Source organism: Argiope bruennichi, chromosome 10, assembly GCF_947563725.1.
Source record: "Argiope bruennichi chromosome 10, qqArgBrue1.1, whole genome shotgun sequence".
Taxonomy (NCBI): domain Eukaryota; kingdom Metazoa; phylum Arthropoda; class Arachnida; order Araneae; family Araneidae; genus Argiope; species Argiope bruennichi.
Window position 1 is genome coordinate 97,878,293 of NC_079160.1, and position 12,971 is coordinate 97,891,263.

The 12,971-nt window shown below is 29.8% G+C and overlaps 2 protein-coding genes across 2 annotated transcripts in view; one reads left to right on the forward strand and one right to left on the reverse strand.

The window, feature by feature from the left end:
- Nucleotides 1–8,546, reverse strand: part of LOC129987557 (peroxidase-like) — a 45,898-nt gene extending 37,352 nt beyond the window's left edge. Inside the window, exon 1 of the mRNA XM_056095523.1 lies at nt 8,438–8,546. Coding sequence (XP_055951498.1) covers nt 8,438–8,448 — 11 coding nt within the window. The 5' untranslated portion in view covers nt 8,449–8,546. The remainder of the gene's footprint in view (nt 1–8,437) is intronic.
- LOC129987558 (peroxidase-like) overlaps nt 1–12,971 on the forward strand; it is a 73,035-nt gene that overhangs the window by 2,203 nt on the left and 57,861 nt on the right. The gene's annotated exons all lie outside the window — the stretch shown is intronic.

Consider the following 12,971-nt stretch of genomic DNA (forward strand, 5'->3'; position numbering starts at 1 on the left):
TTGTTGCTAAACACAAGATGTGAACACCATAAAAAATATCTATTTTTATTATATTCAGGAATTAGCAAGCTGAGGCTTAATGTAAATTAAACATCTGCTCTCAGACACATTCTGGAGACATCGATTATCAATGACAATCGAAGAGGATGTAACTATTATCAAAGAGATAAGATCTCTCAGCACCATTTTATGCTCCTGTGTTAAAAAGGAATAAGGAAAGAAGCATTTGCCTTTTCGGCAGCCCGGTTGTTCTATGGATGATTGAATGAGTAGTCGTTTCGGCCGAATCGCGAGCCAGAAAGTTAAGAAAGAATTGTCCGTAGCTGTCAGTTTCGTTCGTTTGATTTTTCTCAAAGCAAACACAATTACTCTCCAATTTAGCATGGAACATCCCATGTACTGGAGCTAAGTCAGAGCTCTTTTTCAAGTTTCTCCTGGGCATTCAAAAGTAGCTTTGACCAGTTATCCGCTCATAAGAGTCTTTCATTCATAAAGGATTTGGAGCTCTATATACTTGATCAAATTATATTAGGAAATACAACTTTTACGGAACAGTCCATGCTGTCGAACGGCATTAATATTCTTTCGAAATATAATTATGTGTTGAATGGTTTTTCTTGCTGATGAATAAAAAATATTTTCTTAAAAGACGAGCCATAATTTGCCAAACTGAATGTTCTAAAAGTATCTAGCTAGAAAATTTAAAAGGAAATCAATTCGTAAAATCTAGATCTTAAACTTTGTAGGCTAAACAAGACTTAACAAGATGTAACATCTTGTTAAGTAAGTCTTGTAACACATATTTAAAAATATATGTTTATTATAAATTTAGGACATCATGCAGACAGCTGAAAGACTAATCCAAAGGAAGTAGCAGACGAAATGGATAGCAAAATGTTAAGGGATATCATTTTATCTCTAGTCTCTAATATTAAAATTATGCTTTACATAGGTTTTGTTCTGGAAAATTGGCTATCGACATTTTTTGTTCTTTGGATTTATGAGAAATTTTGAAACAATATATCTCTTTCTTTCTTCCTTTTTTTGTATTTACTTGGATTATGACAAAACATTTATTTCGAACTGATGACACAGATAATATACGTGGGATACACCCACAGAACCAGAAGACTGAAATACACATTTAAAATGGATCAAAATGAAGCATTTTATAGTAATAATTTAATGGCGGAATGCGATTATAATGAGCGTATCGGTTACTGTGTTTCTTTAATTGCCCTGAATAAGATTCACTCGATCATATCAGCCTAATTTTTTCCCTTTTCACCAGATGTCGCAGTTATTCAAAATATAAAAAAGAAAAGAAAAAAACAATTTCTATAGTTCCCTTGCCAATTACGACAAAACAACGACAACTAAGATGTTTGAAAAAATGGAAAGAGATCCGAAAATACAGAAAACTCAATAAGCAGTAAATATATTTACCAACCATATGGAGAATGGTTAGTAAAATTTCAAAGAGCATGAAAATACAAATATTTATCACTTTCCAATGTAGTGTAGAACGAGACGTCAGTTTCTTTGTCAAAACTCTAGATGTTCTAAATTTCAAAATTATAAATGAACTTCCTTGTAGCTTTGGAATCGAGCACTGAATCATGAACATTCATTCCCACATTTAAAACTTGGGAGTAAATATACATTTAAATTTAAACTGATTTCAAACTATGTTTTAATTTTAAGTCAATGAAAGTGATAAAGACATGTTTTTATAATAAAAATGAGAGTTATAACAAGCTTTAATTAATGTTCAAGATGAATGTGAGTTGTTATTTGTGTTTTGACATATACAAGACAGATCCTTTGATTTATACTACCAAATTTGACGCATATGTTCCTTGTATAGTAGGGATTTATATCTTGGAGAAATGTTTGGAAATTTTAAATACATTTTTGATTGATTAAAAATTACGCAGAGTTTGGGTATTTATCCATGATAACTTTCCAAAATATTATTGAATAAAAATAAATTTCCCACCGTTTCAAAATTTAAAAAAATATATTTTTAATTGTAATGATTTAATAGTTTTGCAAATTTTAGCTATAGTAAAGTAGTTTTAAATTTTTTTTGTGCCCAATTGCTAATAATAAGATTATGATTAATTAGGTAACAATGTTATTCCTTTGAATTTAGTAATTTCATCAAATATTTTATTGCATTATTTTCCTTCATTGTTGAAAGCTAAATAGAAAGGATTCTGTTTTTAATGTCTGACAAATAGGAATGTGAAGCGAAATTTATCAAATAGATGAACCGCATATTTATGCTTTTATTAATGCTATGATATTAAGGTACTGGTCTCCATTAGAAATAATCTGTACAAAATAAATAGAATTCAAGAAAAACAGTTAAAATATCATGGCTTTAATGCCTGGCAATTTAGCGGAATCGTGGACTTGAAATTATATATACACGATTTCAGAGAAATGAAATATATCCAATAATACCGGTGAACCTGATCGTCGACCGAGGTCAATAGTGCAAATGATTGGATAAAATTGATGAAATATGAATTTAAATTCTTCGAATTAAATTATTCTCTTAGAATTTTGCCTAATGGAAGGTTTAGTTTAATTATATTAACTCCCTGTTTTTAAAGCAACACTAGGGATATTTTGTGGCGGACCTCGTAATTTTGAACCGCGGTCAGATGAAGAGGACGACACCCGAACTGGTTCTCCCCTCTCCATCCACGCCAGCACGAGGACGCTTGGTCCGGATGGATTTAACGTGCCCCACACCCGCTTAAATGACGGTTCTTCGGTGGAATCGGGTCACGAACCTGAAACCCTCCGAAGCCGAGACGTTACCGCCAGGCCACCACGGCCCCCTAATGAGGGAACAGATGGTGAATTCTGAACAGCTGAAGTTTAATTTGAGCTTTGACTCCTAATATTGAATATTGTAACAAATAAAAGGATAGTCCTCTAGCGACTACAGAGAGAAACAGAAAGTCAACCTCTAGCCGTTGGAAATGTAGTGTCGTTAAGACTTTTATGTTTATGTGTTGATTGTTTTGTATCTAATTATTTGTGACTGTAACTCATAAGATCATAAATCTAATTTTATTTGAGCTTGCCGGCGTCTGCCATTCTTAAATCATTCAGTCACAAATTTGGTTCAAGCAGCGGGAATTGAACTCGGGCCTCTGGAGTGAGAGGTCAGTTAGCTCAAAAAAAAATTAGATTTAGGATCTAAAGGCTACAGTCACAAACAATTAAATACAAAAAAATTAATTCATACACATTTTAGACAAATCCTAATGACGACAAGTGGTTAATTTTCTGTTTCTCTCTATAGCAGCTAGAGGGATATCCATCTATTTGTTACAATGCAAATATCCACTTCCTTCCCTATTTAGAATGCATCGATTTCAATAATTATTATCTTATCTTACATTAAAGGTTAGATGAAAGAAAATTTTTCTAATGTAATAATAAAAATAAAGTAAGTTTTTGGGAGTTATTTTAAATTTGTAATTAGGAGTAAGGAAATGGGAATCGAATCGGGCAAAGAATCGATAGAGTAATGATAGGATGATTATTATTATATGGGATTGGCACTCGGATTTTTCAAAATTATTTTCATGCAAAACATACAAAAAAGAAAAAAAGTGAACTGATTAGAGTTGCATATAATTTCTTAAAATTTTTTATTTATCTGTTGAGACAATCAAAGAAAATCTGAATTTTTTAAAAATGCTGTCCAACAAATGCGATTGACTGCATTTTAAAAGAAAGTAGAAATAAAAAAAAATATGAATAGAAAAAAAGCAAATCAATGAATGAATTGAATTAAACTCTCAACGTTATAACAGCAGTAAAATTAAAGCAGGAATTTATATGTTTTTTCTTTCATTTTTCATCCGATTATTTTTGGTAAAAATTACATTGAAAATACCATATAAAAAAACTTCCACCTGTTAAATGCTTACGTTTTTTTTTTTTTTGGTGATTGTTTTTTTAAAAGCAACAAAATGACCTACTAAAAACAAATTCAACAAAGGAAATGTAATAAGTAAGTGTTACTAGGAAAAGCTGTATTTTCTACATAAAAATATATTGAAACAATTCTTATTACTTTTTAATATATAAATATTCGATTGTCTGAATTACACTATTTAAGGTTGCAATTCAGCAATTTTTATGGATTGTAACAGGAAAGCAGTTTGCAACATAAATATTTGAAGATAATATGGAAATAAATATAAAGACGGCTCCTTATATTTGTGTAACACAAATGCAAATTAAACACATGTAATATAAATTGAATTAAATGAAATTATTTTACTTGATTTTTTTATATGGAATGAAAACAAAAGCCTGCTAGAGTAATTTTTGAAGAATGTAAAATAATTGATTATAAAATATTTAATTTAAACATTAAAATTTCATGACATATTAAAAATAAATTCTTATAAAAATCTATTTTTAAAACACTTTTATAAAGTTATTAATTTACAAGGTAATAATTTTAATTATTTAATAATTTAATTATTTGAATTAATATTTAAGTTTTAAAAGACTAGTTTTACTGTAACAAACTATAGACTTTTTCTTTTTTCTTTTTTACATACGAATACAAAGAAAAATTATAAAATTGTAAAAACAATTGAACTTAATATTTTGATGATCCTGAATTTCATATCATCCTGAATCCCAAAACCACATTTTTATAATTATGCATGTATATCTGAGAACACAACAATTAAAAAAACTTTGAGCTAGATGTATGAAATTTGGTATATGTATTTTACATCAAACTTGTAGATTTCTTTCAAATTTCAAACAAAATTCATTCAGAAGAAGTCTGTCCGAGTATCAGTGAACATGGTAAATACAAAACTTAAAGAGTTAGACTGAATTCAGTACAGATGATTTAGCATGCAAAAATCAAATCAAATTTGGTTGTATGAAATATGAAGCCCAAAACAGCCAGTCACTGACCGTCTGTCGTAAACATATAAAAATACACATTCAGTTTTATGGTATTTGTGTATTAATCGAATTTTAGAAACTAATTTTCAAAAAAAAAATCTTTAAAGATCACACATGAATAAGATCTTCCTATTTACCACTACATATGGTTAATAATAAAAAAATACCCTTGGTTTTCTTTATTATACTACGAAATACAAAATTACCATTTGCAGGATTTTCAAACTAAAAAGCTGACCATTCAATGAAGTTCATGCTTTTTTTCAAAATTCAAAATTTTAAGCATGTGTGAGAAGGGAAATAACACCTTTATTTGAGAGTATGCAAAAAAGATTCGAAGAGACCACTGTCACTATTTATGAGTTAAATACATTTTATTATACTACGTGAGTTAGATACCAAAAGTCTTATAATCTATGATATTGATGATTTTGAATTTTTTGAGGAATTAAACCTAACTATTATTATTAAAAGAATGCTTTTCGAAAATTCTTAATAATAGAACTTTTCAAAAAGAATTCTATAATTATTTGAAGATGTTATAGAATTTGTAAATATACTCATACTTCGCGTACATTTGTGTATATAAAATGTGATGTTGCGTATCATTGACTCTAGTATTTTAAAAGTTACTTAGAAACGCAAATGGAAAAAACTAGATTTTTCACAAGCGAGAAAAAAAGATATTTTTATGCTATTACACGATAAATAATAGAATTTTATTAAAAGAATTCTTTTTCAAAATATATCTTACCAAAATTTCATTTTGAAGATGCTAAAGTATTTGTAAGTTTACTGCTATTTCGCGTAAATTTATGCATATAAAATGTAATGTTGCATGTCATTGACTCCAGTGTTTTAAAAATACTATACGATATGTGGTAAATAGATACACGCGTATATTTGAGTACCAATATGTTACATGGTCTCTTAGATTTCGTTCATTCATTTCCTCATTTAAAATTAACTAAAAATAATCTATCATTATTGTAATAGATAGCTTGACTGCTGCTTTGGTTTCGCTTTATCTGCTTTCAATCGCTCACTGTAATAATCACTAAACTGGCCAAGGAAATCTGTTTTCAGTAAGAAATTCCAATTGATTCTGTAAACCAGTGGGAGTTGTCTCCTTAAAACGTTCTCGCATATTCTCTAATAAATGTATCATGTCAGATAATGCCTCACATGGCATTGATTTACAATTGTTACGAAATTTACTTTTGGCGTGAGTTAAGCATTTAGCTGAACCTATCGTGTCACCTTGGCGACTTATTTGGCGATTAATCCCTAGCATGCGTTAACAGTATCCAAAAAATCGAATTTGTTCGTAAGCTGGCTTGTCTATGGCATGTGCCATAACTAACAACAACAACAACAAATCAAATTTGTGTTTTAGACTTGTTTTTCTCAACCAATTGAAACAGAAGCTTAATTGTAATTGTAGTCACAAAATTACATGTCGAATTTAACATATTTTTGTCACTGCGTTTTTGAATTATCGACATTTACATATTTCTGAAAGTAAAAACCGACAGATAATCAACCCTTAGTTGGATTTGACTTAAAATTTGACAGGTGTTTACACTATAGATGATAAATCCGTGTACCTGATCTTATCTATCTAGCTCTCTCTATTTTGTAATTATCGTATTCATTTATACTCAAACAGCCGGATAGACGGATTTCCGCGGTACAGATTTTACTCAAAATTAATACTTTGATAAAAATTTGCTATCCTGATGCAAAGGTCGTATACCAAATTTCAACAGTCTAGCTGAAAGCATTGTTGAGTTTTCTTTGTCATAAACAGACAGACGGACGTTTCCACAAATGTGTTTTTAGAACTGAGGGAGGTCTAAAACATGAGATTCGTCAAAATCTCAAGTTCGAATTTTTTGACGATTAATATACTTTCTCTGCATATCACGTATACGAGGGAAAAAAAAGCATTTTTGTAGGACAAAACACAACCACATTTCTTATATACAAACAATATATCCAATCATTCATTTTTTATATCATTTTGACTTCAATTTTTCCAAGAAATCGTTTGGCACAAAGTGAAAACATTCCAAGTCATTTGTTTATGATTAGAGAGAATGCCTACTGTAAGTTATATTAATTGATTTAGTTAAATATCTATAAAATTACCATCTTAAAATTACCAATTAAGCATATAAACTAATATTTACTTTTCAAATGTAGAAAGTTTTATAATAATAAAATCTCTACAATGTGGAAGATAGAACACATTTTATATCAGTTTTAATACGATAAATAAATCATAATGAAAAAAATACAAAACATTAAAAGTAAAGCATCAATAAATAAAATGCACACACACCAGACAACGCAGGAGAAGTAAAAAAAAATATTGAGAAAATGAAGGCGAAAAACAAATTTCGGCATAATCTCTAATTAATTCAACAAGGAGAGACGATTCAAAACAACTCAAAGCCTAAAGATTGGAAATTAAGGAGTAAGTTTTAAGTAAACAATAACATTTTAAGTAAACAAAAAAATAACATTTCCGTTCTTTTTTTAATTTTTGGTAAGCTAAAAGTATAAATTGCTTGAAAAGACATATAGACTAGAAAAAAAATGTATTACCTACCAAACGAATTCGAGTCTAAACTTAATTTCAAGGAACACGCGGAACGAAAATGGGCTGAATGCTTTGCCTTTAATGAAGGTAATGTTACTTAATCTATAATTAATCCTTTAAATCCATATTAGTAAAAATGACCCGAAAAAGTTATTTAATAAAATGTTTTCTTATTAGGAACATACATCCTTATAACTTTAATTACTGTAAACTGGCATTATTGAATTAATTACAAAGAGCATATTTAAGCTAATTATATCATTATTATTAAGCAATTTTTTGAAGATATTATCTTGCAATAGTTATAATTGTATCTATAAATATAAAAATATGGAAGTTAATGAAAATAATTTGTTAACCCTGTTTTTTAAATCTAGCACAAGAAAATGGCCCATCAAGATTTTAAATTAAATATCAAGTAATATTAATAGAAAAAAGAGATAATAATTAAGCAAAATAATATGATTTCAATACATTTTAATACAACTATAAGAATACAATGCTATAAATTTTATTTCAGTTATTATAACTTATTTTATTTATAAATTTTTAGATTCAATATGATAATAATAGAATTAATAAAGTTAAAAATTAATAATTTTTTAGGTTGTTGATGTTTTTAGCCGTGATATTTTAAGATTTCATGAAACAGTAAAATTATTTTAATTTTCGAAGCAGCAATGAAAAGCTTAAGTAAGACCTTTCAGTAATAAGACCTGCCCACCATTACTAAAACATTTTCTTTCCAAAATTTTTAACATCAATTGTATTTTAATTAATTTTATAAAAGAACTGCTTCTTAAATTTTCTGTTTTTAAAACTAAAAGAATTCCAACAATATAAAGAATAAATATCTTTTAAAATACATCTTACCACGATTTCATCTTGTAGGTAATTTGTGAAACTTCTAATTATAAATTTTTTTTTTCCATAAATTTCTATTATATTGTAATTTCAGGCAATTTTTACGCCCCGCGTTGTGACTAATATTATGAAACATCATTTTTTCGGTCTTGTTATATAAAATCTGAAACGTGATACATTGCTAAATTGGACGATCAATACACACAAAAAAAATCTCTTCTTTATATCATTAAATCCCATTACGTTGCGATTTTACAAATCCGTAGGGCAACAAAATTGCGCACAATGCAATGATGTTAACAAAATTTTACATAATCATTCATAATGAAATCTAGAATCATGGCTTATGAAAGTCATAAAAAGGAAACAAAGCATTTTAAAATTCGATCAACAGTAACATAAAAGCATTTATTTTGTGATGTGATTCAGGTACTTTATAATCGTCACTTAATATCTTCCGCCTTGAGTTATGAACAAAACAAAATAAATAGCTGGAGTGGCTATTTCAAAATGTTCTCGCATATTCTCTAATAAAGATCCCCCCCCCTCCTTGGACCTTATGGACTTTAGGTTAGGTTCCACATGCCTGACATGACATTACCGAACAATATTTATGAAATATGAATCCTTGACCTGAATCTAACCACTGTATCTACCGTCGAAACAGAAAAGATAGAATAGGGAATAAAATAACTAGTGGGATTTGCTTCTTCACAACATTCTCGCATATTCTCGAACAAAGGTGTCTCTCATCTTCACCTTTAACTTTTGGTGAAGTCGCGAATGCCTTACATGATATGAAAGAATAATAATTATGAAATATGAATCTTTGGCCTGAATGTATTATTTTTTTCTTAGTCTATCGTTGAAACAGAATAGCTAAAATAAATAATACAATAACCAGCTGGAATACTTTCTCCAAAACACTCTCACATATTCTGGAATAAAAATGTCTCTCCTCTTCTCCTTTGACCTTGGATTAAGTCACGAATGCCTGGCATGACATTACCGAACAGTAGTTATGAAATTTGATATTTGGCCTGAATCTAACATTTATATTGAATGTAATGTCGAGACAGAATAATTAGAACAGGAAATAAAATAATTAGCGGGGTTTGCTTCTAAAAACATTCTCGCATAATCTCGAATAAAACTGTCACCAACCCTTCTTCTCTGACCTTGTGTTAGATTGCGAACGCCTTACATGAGATCGACGAATAATAATTACGGAATATGGATATTTGAAGTGAATGTAACATTTTTACTGAATCTATCGTCGAAACCAAATAACTAGAATAGAGAATAAAATGCTAGCGGGATTTGCTTCTCCAAAACATTCTCGCGTATTCACGAATAAAGGTGTCTTCCCCCTTCTCCTTTGACATGGAGTTAAGTCGCGAATGCCTGACATGACATTGGCGAAGAATAGTTAGGAAATATGGATCTATGGTCTGAATCTAACATTTTTATTGAATCTATGGTACGACATTTGGCGTACCATAGATTCAATAAATGTTGAATCTATGACTTTTGACTCAATGTTCAATGACTTTTATAGAATGTTGAATGTTCAATGACTTTTTATAGACAATCATTGGAAAACTGAAGACGTATTTTGGATGCTTTATTTTCGGCCGATTGAAATCAAAATTTGACATAGAATTAAAGCGATAGTCACAAGAATAATTGCGAAATGTCATTTACTTAAATCTATGAGTTTTTGAATTATTGCGTTTAAATGCATGAGAAAGTGCAAATTGATAAACTATTAAACCTCTGAACGATTTCGATGAAAAAAAATCGACATTTTAAGATGCCAAACATGTGTATCTAATTTTTTCTATTCAGTTCTTTATGCCTTATATTTATCCAGCTGCCTTGTCTTAGAAAACAATTAACAGAGATATCACCTCTGAATGAATTTGAGTTCTGAACTTGAAAGGGATCTACAAATTTAATGTAAAATATTTATAACAAATTTTATGCTCCCAGCTGGCAGACATAATGCCAAAATGAGTTTTACAAACTTAGGATTGCCTCAAACGTGCAGATACGTCAAAATCTCTAATTTCAATTCGCCTCCTCCCCTCATAATTACAATATTTTCTTTTTGTATGCTTTGTACAAGAGAAAATAATAAAAAAAATATCTCTTATACATTATACATATCTTAAATATGAATTTTTTTAAAAAAATATTTTCTCAATCAGCGAATTAAAAAAAGTTCTGATAAATAGGACACCAAGCTGCAACGGAGTAGAATTTTTTTATATTTTTATAACTTCAGTTAACAATTATTTTGTACGAAATTATTTGTACCAATCTCCTCGGGCATGAAAACATAAAAATTCCTCTCATTTCTCGCATAAAGAAATAGTTTTGAAAACGTACTATTCAGTCAGATGGTGAAAAAGACGTTTTTGTCTACTCTTTTTTCTTAAATCATCATCATTAACATAAACATGCGTACTCCCACACTTACCACTGATACTTATAACCTTTTCATTCATAAATGACATTTCGGCTGCGTCATCTGATTTCTATCGAGGAAAATCTGGCATCTGATGTGAGATCAACTGCATCCATTCATCCTCGACTCCTCCAATCTACATTTTTTTAGATCAGAACACCTGAAACTGCTTAATCATTCTATAGGTTCTCTTGCAACTACTTACTTCGCATGATGCTGCAAAGCAAAAAGAACTTTTATGCATTATTTTGAATAAACAATAAAAATATGCGATTAATTTTTGAATAACAACTTTACTGAGCCCAAATTAAGCATACAAGAAAACGTGTGTAGAAAGAATTAGTGGAAATACCAAGTTGATATTAGCAAAAAGAATAAATATTGAATCAAAAGGGAAGAAAATAAGAATCCAGCTTGAAGACTTTCTCAAAGGTCACCCTGAGGCAGGGATTCAAACAAGAGATTTTTTTCTGTGAGGGGTCTGACGTTTGTCCAAAAATATTGACCCTTCGTGATCTGAAAAACGTCAGACCCCTCACAGAAAAAAAATCCATTGTTTGAATCCTTGCCTCATGGATCTTGACTTGAGAAAGTCTTCAGGCCGGATTCTTATTTTCTTCCTTTTTGATTCTATATTTATTCTTTTTGCTAATATTAACTTGCTATTTTCACTAATTTGGTTATGTTCATCTGTGTTTTAGTAGTAGCAGCATTAGAGCTCTCTAAATACAATTGTATCTTTTTTTAGTTTGATTTCAGAAATAATTTTTAATTTTTTTAGTTTGTTTTCATAAAGAGATTTTAATTGAAATTGAAATTTCATAATGCATAAATTTTTGATTTTCTTTTTAGAAAGAATATACCCAGCTATTCTTATCCATTTGCTTGAGTTATAGGACAAAATTAAAAGTATAACTTATTTGCTGGAACGTCTGATGTCCTATTTACAGAACAAATATTCAATTCACATCGTCAATTTTATTTTTTAGTATTTTTTTAATTCAATTTACTGAATTAGAAAAAAAGAATCTTATAATAAAATTTCTTTTAGAAATCATAGAATTGAATCCAAAATTGTTTTGGGGTGAATAAGCAAGGTGCACTTTACATTTTGTATGTAGTTAATTAATGAATTCTACTATTCTATCTGTACTGGCATATGGTATTTTCTGAATAGAACTGAAGGTTTTTTTTGGCCATGATTTAATGTATTATTAATAGAACCCTAGGTTTGAAGTCTAAAAATGAAGTATCTGGAGTAATATAAAATAATTCATTTAATACAGGGCGATAATTAAATGAAGTATTACTTTAAAAAATGAAGTATTACTTAAAAATAAGTTTAGTTTAGTTATATTAACGCCCCGTTTTAAAGCAACACTAGGGATATTTTGGAACGAATCTTGTAATTTTGAACCTCCATGAGATGACGAGGACGACACCTGACCTGGCACCCCTTCTCCACGTCACACCAGCGAGAAGACGTTTGGCACGAACGGTTTAACGTGCACCAGACCCGTGTACACGACGGTTCTTTGTTGGAATCGGATTTCTAACCTGAAACCCTTCGGTTTCGAAGCCGAGACCTTACAACCAGACCACCACGGTCCTGTCTTAAAACTAGGATAGCATTTTTAATTGTCTTTGGCATTTGGACAGCGAATTAATAGTAAAAATATAGTTGCACAATAGTAAAAATATAGTTTCATAGTTGGAATTATAGATACATTCCAGTTGCACTTCTTTATTTGAAAATACTTGTTTTATTGAAATAACAAACCTTTATTTCTAATTACATGAAAACTTGAGGCGAAAGACCTTGATTTAGTATTACTTGAAAAATTGTTTAAGGACTTTCTTATTTTCTTCAACAAAACCTCCACTTGAAAGTGACGCGGATTTCATCTTTCCCAGTATCTTAAATTTACAGGTGATGTTAGCCGGAGTCCTGGCATAAGGGTAGTGCGTTTTATCTTAATCTGGGCGTCCTGAGTTTGAGTCACGGTACGGGCATGTTTGTTCTTCCTCTGTTCTATCTGTGGGTTGTGTGAACGTGCCCTCCTGTAAAAAAAG